We start from the raw sequence: 19629 nt of genomic DNA on the forward strand, positions 1-19629 counted from the left end.
GGGGATCTATTCTTTGGTGACGCTCGTTCAGGAACCTCCTTTGTCTTACGTCTGCTTGTCTTGACAAAGTTGTCGCTGCGTGTACTATGTCCATTGTGGTTTTTGTTGGCTTTCCTGCCACAAAATTTCCTTGTCAAATCATATGTGAAAGCTGCAGAGTCAGTGCACTATCACCTCTCTCCTCACTGAACCTCGAGTCAAGTATCATTCGCTCTGCTGCTACCCAATCGAAAGCACAATTCTCACAAATCAAGGTAGTGGGTGTACTGTGGGCGGATTGATCTCGACCATTCTCAAATTGGAGAAATTATTTCTTTTCTATGTACATATCATACTTGAAGGTTACGCCATTCTAGAATCCAGTATTCCTCAATTTCCATTCTCCATTATGGCTTTGAATCAACACAACTCTCGTTTTCCTGGCAACGTCTCGCATCTGGTCCATTCCTTCTCCGGTGTTCTTCCTCACGCCTTCCAGCCCATGGAAGAGGAGCGCCAAACTGCTCGACTTCCAAGCCAGGGCGCGTTTGCTCTCATTTTTCATCATGGTTCCGCCTAAGAATAAGATCGACATTCCCACCAAGGCAGTGGGTAGCATGATCCAATGCCACTGAACATGGACGTATGTCTCAACCCTGGACGCGGTGCCATACACGTAGTTCGCGAATTTCGACTGTACTGGATCTCTGATATACGTTGTCATTGCTTTTGCCAACGCCCCCATCAGAAAATCCCAGTCCGTGGTCTGATTCAAGACTACCATCTCATCGTTGGCCCAGACAACTCCTTGCACTACGCTGAAGCTTGTGTTCAAAGAGCCCGAAAGAGTTACAATCAGCCAGGCTTGAAGATTGGCCAAGGTTCCAGCTGTGACAGTGTATGTGTGGTTATTCAGATCCACATCATCATTAGGCAACTGAAGTACCGCATTTTTAGTTCCGTTCATACCACCTGGTTCCATGGCTGCACCAACGGTGGGTGTTCCGTACTCGCTAGTCCAAGAGGACACCACGGTTGTGGTAACATTGCCATTCTCCACTTTCACGTTGTATGTGTTGACGCAGAAATAGAGTGCACATTGTTGAGTTTTGGGCAATGTGTTGTAGTAATTACCATCCTGGATCCGCTGTTTTACATCTGGGAATTGGAGAATGGCCAGAGATAGGAGGGGATCCTGGAGGTCAAGGACCTGCTTCGCAACAGTATAAGGAATCTCCGAAGTAACCACAATCCCTGGGCCCATCGCCAACTGTTGTTCTTGGTAAAGAACGGAAAATCCAACTTGAGCACCCCCTGGCAGGCTATAGCTGACATTCATGGTGCCGTCAAGCTTTGTGAGATCATTTGGGGGATTGTCGTGGGTGACTTTCTGGGTGATATCGAGACATTTGCTGCATACAGCAAGGGAGTCGAAGTTTGGAAAGGTGCAGTTCCCCGTATCGCATAGCGGGACGTAATCTACGACGGCTCCAGGTTTGAAGAGTCCATCATAGATAGCAGCCTTCATGTTGAATTCAGGACCGAGAAGCAGGCCACTCTCCACTACGTCAAAAGTTAGTCCTGACCAGGGCATCAAAGGCTGATAACTATGCAGGAGATGCTTACATTGCCAGGGAAGACCAGAATCATATGCCTGGGCTCTACCAACACTCGCCGTCCTTGTCACGACTGACCGCGAAGGATACGACACAATCATCTGCGAAAACGGATCCATCGCCAGCGCCAACACAGCGACCAACCCCCCCAGCACAATAAGACCTGCCTTCGTCCTAATCATCAGCCTCACTGCCCCAAAGGGACCGCGACTCGCATCATCGAATAACTGAATATCTTGCAATCTCCTCGGCTCTCTGAACCACAGCCATTTCAGCTGACTGATAGACTCATTGACCGCAACTAGCATCGTGCCCTCCGCAATCTTCGCGAAGAACGAAACATATGTATTGACCGTGATTTGGAGCGGAAGCCTCGGGATTGGTTTCCCATCGACGAGGATGAGGAGGCCGGCGATTGCAACTATGGCGCACAGGCTGGCGAAGACGCTGAGGATGCATATCCACCAGTTGTAAATGAAGCTGGGAAAGTTCTTCAACGGCCCTCGTTGCTGTGGCGTGCCACCGCTACTTTCATAGTCGTGGATGAGAGGTTCATACTGCGGTTTTGGCGGCGCACCGAAATACGCCCCGCTGCCGGGATACGCACCACTATTGAACTGCGGGCTTGGAGGCGATTGCCATAGGTGCGGCTGCTGCTGAGCAGCTGGTGGAAAGAACGTCGGAGAAGGGACACTTCCTAGGTAATATTCTTGTGCGGCCATCTGGCCTGGTCAAAACAAAGTGCATTTGGAATATAAAACACAAATCAAGAGGTCCAAGGTGAGAAAAAGGCGCAAGTGCGGGTGCGGGGAAATTGTATATTTGAGAGGTGAGCAGGGATTGCAATCACTTCTTCCAATCCTTATCCGCCTTCCGTTAAGCCATGACTTCATGTACTGTAGGCGTGCTCGTGAGGACTTTTGTGGCAATACATAAATGCACTCCTTCGGGGGAACTGCCACGGTTGTGAGGTCTCGGCTCGTGGGCGCAAATGTATTGATCGCGGTCCCCTGAGGAGGGGAACAGCATTGCCCGGAACGGGATTGGTTTCTTGAGTTTAAGCGGGGGTTGCGTAAGCTCACGGGATGAGAGATGTGCCTGCTTTTGTGAGAGGTTCATAGAAGCTTATTTTGCAGACTTGCAGCTTCTGGTGCAAGGATCAGCTCGGCTTGAGCTGATGATTGGCTGATCGTCCACAGACTGACTGAGAGTACGAGTTGGATGCAGGGGTTGTTGGGGGCTAAGAATAGACTTCAAGCCATGGCACAGTGCCTTGGCATATAATTTTGGAAGAAGACATCCATCAGGAGCGGTTTTCAGAGTTTAGCCCTATAGACGAGGGCACGTATCATGTAGATACTTCATCTCGGCAGAGCACAAGGAAGACAGTAGATTCAGCCATTAAATCATAATCACATTTTAAACATCTTTGCTCTGTCTATGCTCTAACTGTCAAGGTGGGTCAACGCCGCAAGAAACGGGTGAAGAATACATTCCTCTCGCTCGGTATCCCCGACCCCGATGTATCGCATATATCTTCATCTTAGCAAACATTGAATGGACAACAATGCATGTGTACATTTAGAGAGGAAAGCGTTCGCAAGTTCCAGCTTGACATAGCACATTGAGCAGAGAAAGGGCCCACAGCAATTCTCTGCCGTCAAATCATAATTTCATTTGAGACACGTAGGCAGGCTCCGTGCTCTAATGTGCTTGTACAACACCGCTCGCATCTGCTTGAGCGGTAATTCTCTTCTTGTAGGCCTGCACATCTCCGGGGAACTTTTCAACTGTTCCATTGTCACAAACCCAAAGACTCGTGCAAACTGTCTGTAACATCGTCACGTCGTGACTAACCATGAGCACGCCTCCTTGGAACTGATTTAATGCCGTGCTTAACGCATCCATGGCCTCGATATCCAAATGATTAGAAGGTTCGTCAAGAACTAGGATATGTGGGTTCTGGAGAGATAGACAAGCGAATGCAACACGGGATTTTTGACCTCCAGATAACAGCTCCATCTTCTGGAGACCAGTCATGCCAGTGATACCGAAAGCTCCAAGATGGCGACGATACTCTTCGTCCTGCTTTCCTGGGAAGTTCTTGGCCATGAAACTCACAGCACTTGTGGTTAGGTCGAGAGCATCAACATGGTGTTGAGCAAAGAAACCAACTCGAAGTCTGGGGTTCTGGGAAATAAGACCAGATGTCGGCGTCAATTTGCCAATGAGAAGCTTGAGTACGGTAGTCTTACCGGCACCGTTGGGTCCTACGATGCCGATTCGAGAGTCGAGTTGAACATCCAGATCAACGTGTTTGAGAAGTACATTGTCCTTGCTATATCCGAATGTGACATCCGTCATCTGCACGATAGGAGGGGAGAGCTTCTCAACATCAGGGAACTTGAAGTGTACAGTGTACTCGCTCTCTGGCGCTTCGAGAACGGGCATCTTCTCCAACTTTTTGATTCGTGACTGAGCTTCTGATGATTTGGCGGCGTTGTAGCGGAACTTATCAATAAAGGCTTGGAGGTGTGCTCTTTGTGCCATCTGGTTCTCGTATTCTCTCTTGGCGGTCTTCCTTCTCTCTTCCTTGGTCGCGTAAAAAGACTCGAAGTTGGCTCCCTTGTAGTAATCCAATCGTTCTGAATGTTGATGTATGATATCTGTGGCGACTTCGTTCAAAAAGGCTCTGTCGTGACTGACTACCAGCACTGTACTGGGATATCCTTGAAGATATGTGGCAAGGAAGGTAATCGACGGAACGTCCAACATGTTCGACGGTTCGTCAAGAAGCAAAAGATCCGGCTCACAGAACAGGGCTCTGGCCAACGCCAAACGCATTCGCCAACCACCAGAGAACGTTTTCGTTGCGAATAGTTGACGTTCTGGGGAGAAGCCCAGACCAGCAAGAATTGTTGCCGCCCGAGACTCTGCTTTGTCGGATTCCATTTCTGCCAGCTTTGACTGGACATCACCCAGAGTCTGATCCAGGCCTTCACGCTCTCGATCAAGCTTCTCTGCATCACCGGAAGTATCGGCCATACCCGACCGCTCTGCCTCAATGTCTGCTAGTTGCTTCGTGATTTTCTAGGGACTATTAGCATTACTGAAAGCATGGATGAAGTACTAATGGCAACGCAGATTTCAGACATAAAATACTCACGATTTGTTCTGCCAGAAGATGTTTTCGCCACACATCTGCATCAAGTACAGCTTGTAACGCAGGAGTGTCATCTCCAGTAATCTGAAGCTAATGTCAGTACAAGACACAATAAAACAGTGAGGGGGATCGAACTTCTTGTTCTACGTGAAGGATGGAAATATGGGTGGGGATGGCCAGCTCTCGTCGAGCCAGTGCTCGCAAAAGCGTAGATTTTCCGATACCGTTTTGACCAACCAAACCATATCTCCGGCCATAAGCCAGAGTCAAAGAAGTATCTGTCAAAATCCTGAGTCCTCCAATAGACACATCGATCCCGTCCAACTTGATATCCTTGCTCTTTTGCTGGCCTTGAGCATTTGATCCCAGTTGCAGAGGATTAACGGCCATAAAGAATTCCTCGTAAGATTGTGCATCATCTGGCTGATTGAGTAATCTGGATGCTTCATATTCGACAGCCTTGAAGGTCTTCTTGCTCTGTTTGGCAGCAATCTTTCGTTCGGCTTTCTCCAGCTTCTTCCTGTCGACCTTGGACTCCAGCTTTCTCGTGTTTGCCGACTCCAAATCCACACCTCCAGTAGAAACACCCAAGGTAGATGACATATTCCGCTGGGCTCCTACTTGGATAGCTTGATCTAAACGCCTGGCAGCGAACGAGACCTGCTTTCGCTGCCCATTTGCCTCGCTGAACCTCTCCACCCATTTCTCTACCAGCTGGCTGATCTTGGCCTCATTCCCCGGGGATGCGTCTCCAGATGCAGAGACTAGTAGGGCTGTGATAGATATTGCTGCTTCTGCTAACGGGGAAGGTCCTGTAGAATCATCCGGGACATATGCATTTGAAGCATGAGTGAGGTAGCCAACAGAGTATTCCGAGAGAATTGGGTCGATATTGGGAAGAAAAGATTTGATTTCGGCCTCCATGGTTCCAAACAAGTGATCTGAATCTACAGAGAATCAAGAACAATGCCCTTGGCTGAGAAAAGGTGGTTCTGGTCGAATATCAGATTCCTTCTCCATTTGCCGTCGCCACGTGATCTGTTGCTGGACCTGCATTACGCTTGTCCTAATTTGGACAAGCGTTTTACCCGATCAAGGCAGTCGCTAAGGGCAAAGGCTACACCGCTGCATCAACAAATCCTCCCACAACCCGTCAACACAAAGATCAAGCACTCCACCTCTTGCTCTACCACCGTTGCATCTCAATCCAAACACAAATCGTCCGATCAAGAACCCGCAAACCATCAAAATGCGTGAAATCGTAAGTCTCTTCGCGTCCTTTCCAGCCTCTGCAGACGCGTCGCGATGCACCCCTGAATTGCTACCCCACTACCACCTCCGCCTCAAGAGAGACGGCCTTCGCTGACCATGTGTTCTTCAATCTATAGGTTCATCTCCAGACTGGCCAATGTGGCAACCAGATCGGAGCCGCTTTTTTTACGTCTCGCCTCACCTTCGCGATTTGATACACGTTGCTAATAACCACACAGGGCAAACCATCTCCGGAGAGCATGGCCTTGATGGCTCTGGCGTGTAAGCACCCTGGCTGTACAATTTCTTGTTTACACCTCGTTGACACTCTACAGCTACAATGGCACGTCTGATCTTCAGCTTGAGCGCATGAATGTCTACTTCAACGAGGTTGGTATCACCTGCCATTCATCTAATCAACATTGCTAACGCGTATCAGGCCTCCGGCAACAAGTATGTTCCTCGTGCCGTGCTCGTTGATTTGGAGCCCGGTACCATGGATGCTGTCCGTGCCGGTCCTTTCGGCCAACTCTTCCGTCCCGATAACTTCGTCTTCGGTCAATCCGGCGCTGGTAACAACTGGGCTAAGGGACATTACACTGAGGGTGCTGAGCTTGTCGATCAAGTTCTCGATGTCGTACGTCGCGAGGCCGAGGGCTGCGACTGTCTTCAAGGTTTCCAAATCACCCACTCTCTCGGTGGTGGAACTGGTGCTGGTATGGGAACGCTCTTGATCTCCAAGATTCGTGAGGAGTTCCCAGACCGCATGATGGCTACTTTCTCCGTTGTGCCATCCCCCAAGGTCTCCGACACCGTTGTTGAGCCATACAACGCCACCCTCTCCGTCCATCAGTTGGTCGAGAACTCCGATGAGACCTTCTGTATCGATAACGAGGCTCTCTACGACATCTGCATGAGAACCCTCAAGCTCTCCAACCCCTCTTACGGAGATCTTAACCACTTGGTCTCTGCTGTCATGTCCGGTGTCACCACCTGTCTCCGATTCCCCGGTCAGCTCAACTCTGATCTCCGAAAGTTGGCTGTCAACATGGTTCCCTTCCCTCGTCTCCATTTCTTCATGGTTGGCTTCGCTCCTCTTACCAGCCGTGGTGCTTACTCATTCCGTGCTGTCACCGTCCCAGAGTTGACCCAGCAAATGTTCGACCCGAAGAACATGATGGCTGCCTCTGATTTCCGCAATGGTCGTTACTTGACCTGCTCTGCTATCTTGTAAGTCTTCATATATCTTTTCATTTGACTACGTGCTAACTTTCTACAGCCGTGGTAAAGTTTCCATGAAGGAAGTCGAGGACCAGATGCGCAACGTCCAGAACAAGAACTCCTCCTACTTCGTCGAGTGGATCCCCAACAACGTTCAGACCGCTCTTTGCTCCATCCCTCCCCGTGGTCTGAAGATGTCTTCTACCTTCGTTGGTAACTCCACCTCCATCCAGGAGCTCTTCAAGCGTGTCGGTGACCAGTTTACTGCCATGTTCCGACGAAAGGCTTTCTTGCATTGGTACACTGGTGAGGGTATGGATGAGATGGAGTTCACTGAGGCTGAATCCAACATGAACGATTTGGTCTCCGAGTACCAACAGTACCAGGATGCTTCCATCTCCGAGGGTGAGGAGGAGTACGAAGAAGAGGCGCCATTGGAGCAAGAAGAGTAAATGCTTCAACTTTGCAACACCACTGGGCGGCGTGGTGCCGTGATCATGCCGAGCTTTATGTGAGCAAGGTTCATAATCTCTGATGGGTCGCTGTTATTTTTCATTTGTTGGCTTCGATAGTGGTGGTGCTTTTACGAAGAATGAGTGGAGGAGATACCTCATCACGCCATGGAGTGGTTGATAGCGATGATTGAGTAGAAATACAAGACTAATACAGTCCGCATGACGTGCAGCCTGCAGTGAAGACGGGCATTCCCCATACTATTGAACCTATGAGAAGGAGACTCTCACATGTTGAATATTTGAATCTGCACGTTGAAGGAATTTTCTTTTTCTTCGACACCTTGTGATTCGATTTTTAGGCTCTTGGGCCGTCGTCGCAGTTTGCCAGGGTCTAGCTCGGCCGCTAACGGATAAGGAGTGGCTGGATTTTGGCGGGGTGCTGTAAACAAAAATTTCCAGACAAATTATTTCATCCAACTTCTCTTGTTTGCCATTGAACAACAACAACCTCTCTACACGATTGATAAAGACCCTTTTCCCGTCAAGGAACTCTAATACTTCACTTTACAACCAGAATCAAGATCAACTGTCAATATGGCAAAAGAAAAGGTACATTTCGAGCTCAGTGACCCCGCGGCGGTGAGGCAAGAAAGGGATGAGCTGATCTCCTCAACAGGTTTGCCTTGCGTACTCTGGCGGCCTCGACACCAGCTGTATCTGTATGTATAATCTTTAATTGGATCAGAATAATTGAGGACTGATCTTGGGAATAGTGGCTTGGTTGATTGAGAAGGGATACGATGTAGGTGCAATGAGTCAGAGGTACTTTGTGATACATTGACTGACATTTACAGGTCGTTTGCTTCATGGCAGATGTTGGTCAGGAAGGTATGCTTGTACCGTTTGGAAGGACAGATGGAGGATATACACTAACAATTGACACGCAGAGGACTTCGAGGCTGCAAAGGCAAAGGCGTTGAAGATTGGAGCTGTCGCGTGCTATGTCGAAGATCTTCGACGAGAGTTTATTGAGGAGCTGTGCTTCCCAGCTGTTCAATGCAATGCCATCTACGAAAATGTTTACCTTCTTGGTAAATGTCCTTCTTTTTCAGCACCTGCCAAAAGCTCTAACTTCCAACAGGAACCTCCCTCGCCCGCCCCGTCATTGCCCGCTCCCAAATCAAAGTTGCACAAAAGGAGGGATGCGTTGCTGTCTCTCACGGCTGCACGGGCAAGGGAAATGATCAAGTTCGTTTCGAGCTTGCATTCTACGCCCTCCAACCCTCCATCAAGGTCATTGCACCATGGCGTCTCCCCGAATTTTACGAGCGATTCGCAGGCCGCAACGATCTCCTCGACTACGCCGAGAAGGCAGGAATCCCCGTCAGCAGCACAAAGAGCAAGCCATGGAGTATGGACGAGAACTTGGCACACTGCAGTTACGAGGCTGGTATCTTGGAGGACCCCGATGTCACTGCTCCATCCGACATGTGGAAGTTGACAGTCGACCCGTTGAAGGCTCCGGATACCCCTGAGGACTTCACATTGGTGTTCGAGAAGGGTCTGCCAAAGAAGCTGATTACCAGCAAGGGAAAGACTATCACAGATGCAGTTGAGCTCTTCTTGGAAGCCAATGCCATTGCTCGCCGACACGGCGTTGGACGTATCGACATTGTTGAGAATCGCTTCATTGGCCTCAAGTCCCGTGGCTGCTATGAGACTCCTGGCTTGACCTGCCTCCGTTCTGCGCACATCGATCTCGAGGGCCTTGTTCTCGACCGTGAGGTTCGCGCTCTTCGTGACCAGTTCGTCACTTTCAACTACGCTAAGATCCTGTACAACGGTCTGTACTTCTCTCCTGAGCGCGAGTTCTTAGAGGAGTCTATCGTTGCCAGTCAGAAAAATGTCAATGGACAGGTTCGATGCCGCGCCTACAAGGGCAGCTTCATTGTCCTTGGACGAAGCTCGGAGACCGAGAAGCTGTACGATGCTAGTGAGAGCTCGATGGATGAGATTGGTGCTTTCAGCCCTGACGCTACCACTGGATTCATCGCTGTTCAAGGTAAGTCTTATTCCCAATACTCTCGCTTTACAATGCTAACTAGCGACAGCAATACGCCTGAAGAAATATGGCGAAGCCAAGGCTGAGAAGGGAGAGCGCTTGTAAATGCTCCATCTGTGAAGTGGAGGGGCCGTCAGCCAAGAAGGCCGAAGTACCCGTTTCCGCTTCTTCACAAATGGCAAGACTTTTGGGGAGCCTCGCTTGGCAGGTGTGTTCAGCTGCAATGAATAGCTGCTACAAAAAGTACAGTGCTTCTGCTTTGGGCGGTGTTCCTGCAGGCGCTGTGGAAGTTTGCTTTTTATTGATTTGATCGTTAGGTAGTCCTCTTTATGATTCCAATTTCGCAAAGCATATTGCCCATTCTGTTTCTGTGATTACAGTGGAGCACTCTCTGTCATTTCAATACATGTCATTATCAGTTAATGTTTTGGTGGATGGGACGACATGGTGAGGCTCATTGTATCAGAAAGCTCACATGTTGATGCTCACCTGAATCGTCCGAATATCAGAGTTTAATCTCTCATTTCATAGGATCAAAAGCCTTTCAACTCATCAACATTCGTTGCATGACGCACTTAATCATCCAAATATCAGATTGTTTAAATCCATCTCGTTCCATCAAAAATCTTTTCATTTTAACACCTTTTATCAGAAGCCCGGCGTCCAGGCATAGCAAAATTTTAAATCGGATTCACTCCCTCTCCCTCCTTCCGAAATCAGGCGAGAAGTCAATTTCGTCCCAAGGTTGGTGCCAAAGCTCGAAGTGTGCAACAATGACAGTCATTTTCTCAAGCGGCCAAGTCTAAGGATAGTGGGCTTTTCTATGAGACATGGAATCCTCGTTGTACATAGGAAAGTTGGAACATTGATGCTATTTACAATAAATCCGGCTGTCAACTCTTGTCTATTCATTTTCAAAGCAGCAAAACTCAAGAGCCTGCAAGACGACGTCTTTGAAGCCCTACCGGAATTTATGCAAGTACAAACTCGAAAAGTTGGGCTCGAGTAACTACGAAAATTTGAAAAGGGACGAATTCGAGGATGAGAGACTAGGCCGGCTTCCAGCTTCATTGTTCTTTCCCATTCTAAACATTGAGGGGGGCTCAGAGCCGGCTCGCGCTTGAGGGATGTTCAGCAGAGAGTTAGAATATTGTGGATAAGTGTTTTGTGAAAGACCATGTATAGAACCGTTCCCCGTTTTAACTCGCTAATGGTCAATCCTCCCCTTTCTCTAATACCTGAGATTCGGGACCTCACGATCATCAGTTGGCATAATTGTACCACATCTCTGATACACATTATCTCCTGTTCTTGGCAATAGAGCTCTGTTAGAGGCTTAGAGCGGTGTCCTTAACTCGAACAAAACATGTCCCGAGCACTCCCCAGTACAATCCATCGAGTACCACTTTCTCCCATTTTAGACGACATTGCCCCGTCGGCCTTGTACGTTTCAATCGTTCCTCTTCTTCTCTGCTTAAAGAGTGTCTCACAGCGTGAGATGCTGTTGCGGGTTAGACGGGAATTGCAGTGTCAAAAGGTAGGATCGTCTGAAGAAGTGTTTTGATTAGAGCCGGACTATATTTACTATCATGCCGAACAATGTTTCCAAATTATCAGATCAACAAAAGCGTGGAGTCAAAAACTGGCTCTCCTGATGTGTCCTTAAAGTAGGGACATACACGTGATTTGCCTCTAATAAAAAACGTGTCCAATTTGTCCAAAAGAAAGACAAGCACATTGAGGGAAGGGTTGATGGAACTCAGAGCAGTGCAGAGAGGGAAATTAAGTTGAAATTTGGTATGTAATCGAGAGTTTCCAGAGGCCCTTCTATCCTAATGTGAACACAGTTAAAGAGACTCCAATCAAGGATATACTGTACAAAGATTTCAGACCATCGTATTCGGAAGTTAAGGCCAAAGGCAATGTACCACCAGGATTTACCGAGGCCCCTTACGATTATCGAATTCCCGGAGTAAATGTTAGCAAACGTCTTGCTGTTCAACGGTTATTGAGCAAGCCCCGCTAACAGCTGTCGAATGAAGAACCATTCGACCTTCGAATTCATTGTGAACGCTCGTTTCTCGATATCAATATGAATCTAACAACTGTCAATAGCTTCGTTCGGGGATGTACTGCTAGCAGAAATGGAGTCCACCTTGTCATTCGTGACAGTGATTTTCGAGGGCATAATGCAGTATGCCTCGATTCGATTCCTGCTTTGGACTTCGAAGTCGGATCCGCCCCTGAATGCCTCTTGCACGAAGATTACGTGTTTACTTCAAATGGCACTTCTCGAGTTGAGGCTCCACCCTCGATTGGTCGATTTGGTCTCTAGGCCATCAGAATGAATTGTACGAAGCCTCCAAATCTGCTGGGCCTTGGCCAAGAATACGGCAAGTGATCTACTTCAGTCTCACAGATGATGTCTAATGAAAGCGACAGCCTTCTCCAAAGGTTGGAAGTGATTGAAAATATCATCGATGCATATCAAGAAGCTTGTAAATTCGACTCAAACTACCGGTACGTTAAGCAACTAATTTTGTATGGGTCAAGCGAAATATGGATGCAGCCTAAAAAGCAATTCGACGAGGAAGATTAAATCTCTAGAGACGACTTGTATCACTACCTAGGCGGTTACAATGATGAGCAATTCTTCAGTTACCCGCACATTAGCCAAGGGATCCGAAGGTCCATGTGTATCCGTTTGGGCTGGCTTCGTTTGACTGGACGTCATGAATGCTGGTCCCCAGGCTTTCGCAAACTAAGTGAAAATCGTCCTGCCAGAGAAGGTCTCTTGCATCATGAATACCGTAATGAGCAGTGTGAACCAGTTTGTTTGTAATGTAATAGGAGCGCATCATTTCTGGTAAGTCTCCCAGTGCGAACCGGTATTGAAAGAAGCTGATGGCGGAGATGGTTGCATGCAATATACGACAAGTCTCAACAAGAGAGAGAACTACATGATCAAGTATTGGACTCTCGTCGTTATGGTGCCGGTTGACCAGTACGGAACCGTCTCAAAACGGCCACGTTCATAACACAACCATTAAATTGTTTCCCAGTCCAGATATTGACTTGCATGTTAGAAGTTTTGAATGATATGCAAAAAGACTGGAACGAGATTTTGACACGTATTCAGTGAGGATATACTTGGTGACCGTGGTCATCATCATGATCCATTGGCTGGCGGGACGACGGGTTCGATGACAAACCCAGAGCCGATCTCGCCTTCTGCAGTGGGACATTCATCTCTTGCGATCTATAAGTTAAGTGTAGATGAAGCAATCGGGGTCTTTGAAGATTTCCGGGCTACAGCCTTCCCGGACGAGCATCCTAAGTGTTCCTTTGTTGGGGCTGAGAAGGTCATGCGACAAGCAATGTCGATAACAGCGAAATTCAAAGAATTGAGCACGAAGATGGGTCACTTAAGGAACAGAGCAACTATAGAAAGAGACGGAGTAGGAGCGCTTCGGATGGAATGCTTCGGATTTCAGGCTAACGTGCCACCACAGTTGCTAAACGCGAGCTCCGTGATGGAGAGTAGAGCCTCGACGAAACCTGTTGAGAATGTCCAACTTCTGACATACATCAACATCGTCTTATTGTCATTGAGCTTTGGTACGGTGTGTAGCCTCCAGCTACTGTTTTGCATGTCCTACTTAACATGATACAGTCACTCGCCGCTGGCCCGCTCGCTCTGGACATCCAACATCCCGGTACCGACATCGTCGCGATCGCCCTCACAAGATATCTCTGCGCGATATTACGAAGGTTTGGTCTATTCCCTAAGACACCTCTCCGGCAGCATAAAATCCTCCCTTATCCGTCGCCTGCTAAAGGATAGAAAGAGTCCACTCTACGAACTGGGAATGAGAATCAATGATGATAAATTTATGAAATCACAGGAGAAAATTCCAACTGTGCTATTTTTCGCTCTTCGGATTCCCCAAGCAGTTTTGAGGGTACTCAGACCACGAATCATGGTGGTATTGAGATGCATCTTAATTTTTCGCATCATTATTGGTTGGAATGGTGGTTTCCAGGAGGACGTTGAACCAAAGGCGGAGGATGAGCCTCGAGAGAACAGTGGTCAGACAAACGACACAGAGCGTGCAACAGATATGGCAGACACTTGCTCGGCGGATAGCTTGGAGCCAGGGCCAGACTTGCAGATGGTTCAGCAGGACAGAAGAGGGAGAACAGTGATAATCTGGCACTTGCCGATACGAGCACGGCGAGTGGCGTCGAAGCCCCTCGAAGATGCAAATTGGAGAGCTTGTAGGTTACCAAGTTCTAGCCCTGGAAGCATCGAAAGGGAAATGACAGAAACAGTTCGGAAGTCCGAAGGATTGCGTGGAAGATTGACAAGTTGAAGCAGACAATTAAATGCAGATATCGTATGTTGTGGTGAAGACTTACGATGGCCTCTCCCATTTATTCGCAACTCTGCGACGATGAAACCTCTCATCTGATTCTCAACCAAAACCATCTGAACGATCTCAGATCACGAGGACACTGGTCTCCGCCAAGCTCTTAAAGAACACGCTGTGAAAGACGATAAATCGCGCATGGGATACGGAATATCCACAGAATAAGAAGCTTCCTTTAGGTACATACCGAGCTCAGAGGAGAGCTGTCTCTTTCAAACCAAGGGTTGCACTTCGGGTTTCCGGTGTAGAGAATTCGTCGCTCGAAGGTTCATGAACCTCAATCCAATGCCGTATACTTTCAGACCGCTATTCGAATCTGTTAAGAAGCTGCTTATTGTCACAATTGCTCCTGCTGTCAACTATCGTCCCTTGTTGTGTACCGTAGCTCGTATAGATGTCAGAAGTCTCTTCTAGACCGTGGTTACTGCCAGTGCTGACTGTGACTTAACGGCAAGTCAGGTTTCAAGCCTGCCCAAAGGGTTGTCTCTCCTGAAAATATGCTGCAAACGTGCCCTATACTGTCTACAGAGTTGTCTTTTCTGAGTCGTTTCTATAAACGCCCTTGCTTATATGGTACAAAAACTTCATGTATCGGACGTGGATGCTCGACCTGCCGGTATTCTTATTAAGATTTGTCGAAGTTCTCGGGGAAGGAGCGTATGTATGTGAAAGGGAGGCGAGGATATCGGGTGAATTGGCGGGCTATGAAATACTGAAATTGGGAAAGAGCCGAGACATTGACTTGATTGAACGAGTTCGTTGTGGTAGATTGCTGCGTTGATGTACTGAGCAGATGATTTACAATGAGAGGGGAGCTTACTGTGGGACATTGATGAATCAGGGAGATAATATCGGATTAACCAGAGAACGCTGTGAGACGTTTGAAACTGGTAGGAGCCTTGGTTGTACCAGCTTGTTGAGGCAGAATGATGTACGGATGCTTTGAGGAGATGGTGTAAAATGAGAGGACATATGGGAGCTAGAAAATGAATATTTGGTCGTGGAAGGTCTTCATGTATTGCTGAAGAGGCCTCTTGAACTTTGCAGTGGGCACGTCAAAATGTCCCATTGCCACGGTACAACGCCTAATTCAAGCAACTGAGCATCCTCCCATAATTTCAAGCGGGGGAGACGCCAAGATTAAGAAAGTAAAGAGATCTTGATGATTCATTAATACTTACATAACCCAGGCACAAATTGTGATAACTCAAATTGGAAAGAGTGGCATGAATCCTTCTCCGCGACTGGTGCAATGCCCAACTCGAGCAGCTCATCTCCCTCTGATCCGTGATCATCCTCCTTTAGCAAAAAGATTTCGTCAAAGCCTCCATTGAGGGAAGCCAAGGAAGCAACGTGATCTCATGCTTCATCAAGGACTCCACTTCCAAAGCAGCAATCGGTCACATAAAGCCAAGACGCGGCGAAACACATTGACCAAAACAAGAAGAATTAGCTGTCTTTCCTTCACGCCATGCAATTTTCTCGTTGCCACAATAACATGATCTTTAGAACTTGCCAAGGAAAGGTTCCAGACTTTGAACCTTGCGCTATGTAACTAAAATAACAATAACATACAAACTAAGAATATTCAAAAGAATAATATTCAAAAAATCAATTCAGAGCAAGTGGCGCAAAAGCAGGGAATATCTCGCCTTCAGGCCTACCCAAAGAGGCAGTATTCCAAACAAAGTAAACGCTTGCTCACTCATACATACTTTCAAACCTCCCCCCTTGCAATCCGCCATTCCATTTAACCTTAACTCTCGATTTGGAATTCGCGGCCCAAGCCACCCTATCACAAGTGCCTTAACGCCCCTTCTCCAGTTCCCGCTCCTATCATAACTGCTCCATCACACCTGAGCAAGCTGCAAGGGTTCCAAATCTGGCGGTAAAGCTGTTTGGACCCGTGGCTTCCTTTCCTCCGGGTGTCGATGGCTTCCTCAAGGAGGAGCGGAATGAAGGGGATTGGCATCAGCATCGGTATGAGCAAGGTAGAAGTGGATAGGAAAGCGTGCTGCATCAAGCATGGTTGCGGCCGCAACTGCGGACTTCCGCTGCCACAGCGGCTGTGCAAACGGTGGGAAAGGCGTCTCCGCGGAGTTCGCGAGCGGCGAGGGAAAGGAAAGCAAGGGAGGTGCAAAGAAGGTGCTTAGTCAATGGCGAAATGACAAAGCGTTTCGCCCGTTGATCCCCAGATTTCACCCATTTTCTTACACGATGGAAGGGGGGGGAGGCGGCCTTGGCAACGGGTTTGGCGCGCAGTGCGGTGACGCCTTCGATGCACATGCGTTGCTGACAGACTGGCAGCCAAGATGGGCTGGTCTGGTTTGGCTGTTGCCCAGCTGGGCTGAACGATATCCACACTCTTGATCAGGAGCGTGAAGCTTTCAAATCATTCGGGGGTGCTGAAGTCTGGTATTGGAGGTGATTGGTCAAGGGGATGCACGATACTGCATGCGTTTGGAGGGCTGCTGCTGCAGCAACTCGGGTTCGGGAGTACTTGGTGTGGCCTTCGGATGGGCCGGTTTTGCGTCTTTCTTAGGAAAAGTGGTGGTTGTGAAGGTGCTTCCCTTTTTGGGCATGCTGCAAGTGCTGTGCTTCGTGCAGGGGCGTACGTAGGGCTGTGGTGGCTTGCTGAAGAGAATAGATTTCGGGATCCCACCATTCCGATGGCGCTGCGATACGCTGATGGTACTTGCACTTGTATTTTCGAGATGTCGTTATGGGGTGATTTGGGTTGTTTTTTCCTGGTACCTTTTGGCTGCTTCATTGCGGATTTTGGAAGTTGGTGATAAAAAGGTTCGGATGAATTCCGCTGTTTGAACGGTGGAAATGGCGGGGCAGTTCGAGGCGGGTGGGATTAATCAGACCTGGGTCATGAGGTTCAGCTCCGCTTGCTGCAAAGCGATGTGTCATTCAGGGAGCATGCCAGAAAGAATTGGTGACAAGGTCGAGGGTTCGGTGAACTCTTTGCTTTTTTCGGTATGGAAGGCGGCGCCGGCGATCGAATAGTTCGGCGTTCGAGTTCGCATCGTATATCCGCTCAGACATGGGAATGCGCACATTGTTCGGCCGGTTTCGTCCATGAGTTTTGTGTGATGTTAACACCTAAAATCCACGCCTTTAATCGGCGTTAGCGAGGCGCTGTAATCGTATCTCTTTTAGTATTAGAGCCTGGGGAGAAGTTGGGGAGCCAAGCAAAACATACGGAGAACAGGGATGCGCCTTTGTCGTCGGCATGGGACGGGTTTAATAAGTTACCTCCGTACAAGTCTGTGTGTTCTCTTTCGCACTCGCCAACGCTTGATAAAATAAAGGTGGTTAGATAGCAGAGCAGTGAGACCAGTCCCCTGCCAACGAATTGTATATCAATGGCATAATAGGGGTCGTCGGGAGTAAACTTCCACGGATAGCGTGTGACAAAAACAGCATTGGCCACCAAAACGAGACGCTGAAATTGGGAATCAGATGGAAGTGTGATGCCGTGCATTGAGTGCTCCAGGCCTGCAAGGAAGCCCCTATTTCGCGGATATGCACTTATCAGAAACGTGATATACTGCCAATTAATTCGATTTCGTTCTTTCAATGAAGATGTTGTCCCGGGAAGCGGCTCAACCAGCCTTGCTTATCGGCTTCTAGAACCGGTCGGCTTTCTTCATCCCGTTTCTTGTTGAGATCTGCATACTTAGCGCATTTCAAGACGGCTCGTCTGTCCTAATTTCCCCTTTTCTAAACGCTGATATCGAGGTTATGGACAAGGAGAAGTCTCCTTCTTGCGAGCCGAAGAAGCTGTAAGCGTCAGCATTGCCATGGAGAAACGGAAACAACCGAACCGACGAACCTTCGCATCATCAAGCTTACCCTCTTGACATGCTTCAGGTCCAGCGGCTGAGCCTCTTTCATCTCCCGTCCGCGATATGTGGCCTTGAAGTCGTTCCAGTGCACAAAGACCTTTCCGCCATCGTTGTCCCCATTGAAATCGTAATCCCAGCCGACGGTACTTTGTTCTCTGCCATTGGAACTCTTTGGCAGAAGCTCATCCTTCAGTATCAGAGTGTATTTCTTCCCATCCGACCTTTTGATGTCCAGTGTTATGCCGTCGTAGCTTGATAGATCCCAATTTCGATCTTCGCCAGTTGTTCGCTGCGAGGCAAAGCCAGCTCCTCCGAGGGTTTTGGTGTCGAGGTTGCCATGGAAGACTACTGTGGGAGAGGAGGGTTCGCAGGTGAGCTCTGAATAGGAGGAGCCTCCGCGTACTCGGTCATCAGAGTCTGTCCAGTCGGTTGCGGACCATGGTCTAGGTTTGAGGTTGAGCGGATTGTTCTGCAGATTGGACAGAAGACTTACTTGTTTCCTCCAAAGAGGAATATCTGCGATGGTGAAGAAGACATGAGGGAAAGAGGTGGCAGTTGCTCCTGGATCGACACTGATCCGAAGAATCTTCGTGCCAATAGCTTGAAATGCAAGAAAAGCTTTTGATGCAATTGAACGCGATACCTACTGCAGCTTGAGGCAATTGATATGCTCTGGCAAGTTGCGGATGGTTGAAACCGTCCACGAATCCCAAGCTGATGGGTGATAGAGAGTTAGAGACCGCTCCTCAACGAAGTTTTCGGAGAGATCCGAGACAACCATTGGATCAGCGGCCAATTGTTGTAAATAGCCTGCTCTCTGAAACTCAAAATTGGGGGTTTTATCTCGTACTTTGAATCAATCATTCAAAGCGGAATCAATAAACTTTAAACCTTTTCATATTGACTTGAGCTTCTTCATCACGTCATAGTTTCAGCCCTAGATTCTGATGAGACGGGCGTCTACGCGCTTAACCTTTCAGATAGCGGCAAAACCCCATGTTCTGGTTCCGAACCAAGCGACCCGTCGCAATCGCTCCCAGTGGAATCAACTACGGACGTAACCTAGTTCCCTTCTGATCACACCGCAGGGATCCAGCGATCGCTGCTATGTAGGTGCGCATTCATTGCCTTTCTTGTTCTAAAGCATACTTCTGGACGTACAAAACCAGCAAAAAGCAAAGTTGGGCCGTTCCTCCAAGGGCGCAGGCAGACGCCGATCACTTGCGGCACGCGGAAGCAATGCGAACCCGAGGGTGTCTGTCGGCGCTAGTCGCGATCCCACGAAGCTCAGCCTTGGGGTTGGCCGCCTCCTTTCCTGATTCCAAAACGTTTGCTTCTAAAACTGTCTAATGGCCGAATCCTGCTCGCGCTGCCCTCCACTTACGCGTACTCGCAGTCACCTGGGCATGAGGCTCGCAATGTTCATCAATTCTGCCTTTTTAGAGTTCATGAAGTACGGGAGGGGTGTTGTATGGCGCGTCATGGTATGCAGGTCGGTGTTCAAAAACCCCGCCGGACCGCCCGGACGAATTCAGTGACTCGTGGCCTTGCTCGGGCTATCCTCTGCAAGGCTGAAGTTGTGCAACGAATGGAACACA

At 48.5% G+C, this 19629-nt stretch overlaps 5 protein-coding genes across 5 annotated transcripts; 2 read left to right on the forward strand and 3 right to left on the reverse strand.

The window, feature by feature from the left end:
• Window positions 1–271: 271 nt before the first annotated feature.
• On the reverse strand, window positions 272–2593 carry K444DRAFT_666310 (uncharacterized protein). The gene is made up of 2 exons (XM_024887173.1): window positions 1606–2593; window positions 272–1542 (listed from the first exon to the last, which is right to left on the reverse strand). The coding sequence occupies exons 1-2, from the start codon at window positions 2315–2317 to the stop codon at window positions 353–355; spliced, it is 1902 nt and encodes a 633-aa protein (XP_024732507.1). The 5' UTR covers window positions 2318–2593; the 3' UTR covers window positions 272–352.
• A 397-nt stretch (window positions 2594–2990) lies between these two features.
• K444DRAFT_567594 (putative translation initiation regulator) lies at window positions 2991–5744 on the reverse strand. Its single transcript, XM_024877175.1, has 3 exons — window positions 4894–5744; window positions 4762–4842; window positions 2991–4685 (listed from the first exon to the last, which is right to left on the reverse strand). Exons 1-3 carry the CDS (start codon window positions 5680–5682, stop codon window positions 3300–3302), a joined length of 2256 nt encoding a protein of 751 aa, XP_024732508.1. The 5' UTR covers window positions 5683–5744; the 3' UTR covers window positions 2991–3299.
• A 154-nt stretch (window positions 5745–5898) lies between these two features.
• Window positions 5899–7903, forward strand: K444DRAFT_616642 (tubulin-domain-containing protein). Its single transcript, XM_024880962.1, has 6 exons — window positions 5899–6019; window positions 6147–6195; window positions 6249–6291; window positions 6345–6399; window positions 6449–7239; window positions 7289–7903. Exons 1-6 carry the CDS (start codon window positions 6008–6010, stop codon window positions 7680–7682), a joined length of 1344 nt encoding a protein of 447 aa, XP_024732509.1. The 5' UTR covers window positions 5899–6007; the 3' UTR covers window positions 7683–7903.
• A 376-nt stretch (window positions 7904–8279) lies between these two features.
• K444DRAFT_633161 (argininosuccinate synthetase) lies at window positions 8280–9852 on the forward strand (the record flags this gene model as incomplete). The annotated part of the gene is made up of 7 exons (XM_024883585.1): window positions 8280–8294; window positions 8362–8404; window positions 8459–8487; window positions 8540–8573; window positions 8633–8776; window positions 8827–9747; window positions 9797–9852. 7 exons carry the CDS (start codon window positions 8280–8282, stop codon window positions 9850–9852), a joined length of 1242 nt encoding a protein of 413 aa, XP_024732510.1.
• A 7841-nt stretch (window positions 9853–17693) lies between these two features.
• K444DRAFT_616645 (NADH:ubiquinone oxidoreductase complex I intermediate-associated protein 30) lies at window positions 17694–18743 on the reverse strand. The gene is made up of 3 exons (XM_024880963.1): window positions 18525–18743; window positions 18019–18474; window positions 17694–17966 (listed from the first exon to the last, which is right to left on the reverse strand). Exons 1-3 carry the CDS (start codon window positions 18566–18568, stop codon window positions 17873–17875), a joined length of 594 nt encoding a protein of 197 aa, XP_024732511.1. The 5' UTR covers window positions 18569–18743; the 3' UTR covers window positions 17694–17872.
• Between the last annotated feature and the right edge of the window lie 886 nt (window positions 18744–19629).

The sequence above is a fragment of the Hyaloscypha bicolor genome (assembly GCF_002865645.1).
Source record: "Hyaloscypha bicolor E unplaced genomic scaffold K444scaffold_124, whole genome shotgun sequence".
NCBI lineage: Eukaryota > Fungi > Ascomycota > Leotiomycetes > Helotiales > Hyaloscyphaceae > Hyaloscypha > Hyaloscypha bicolor.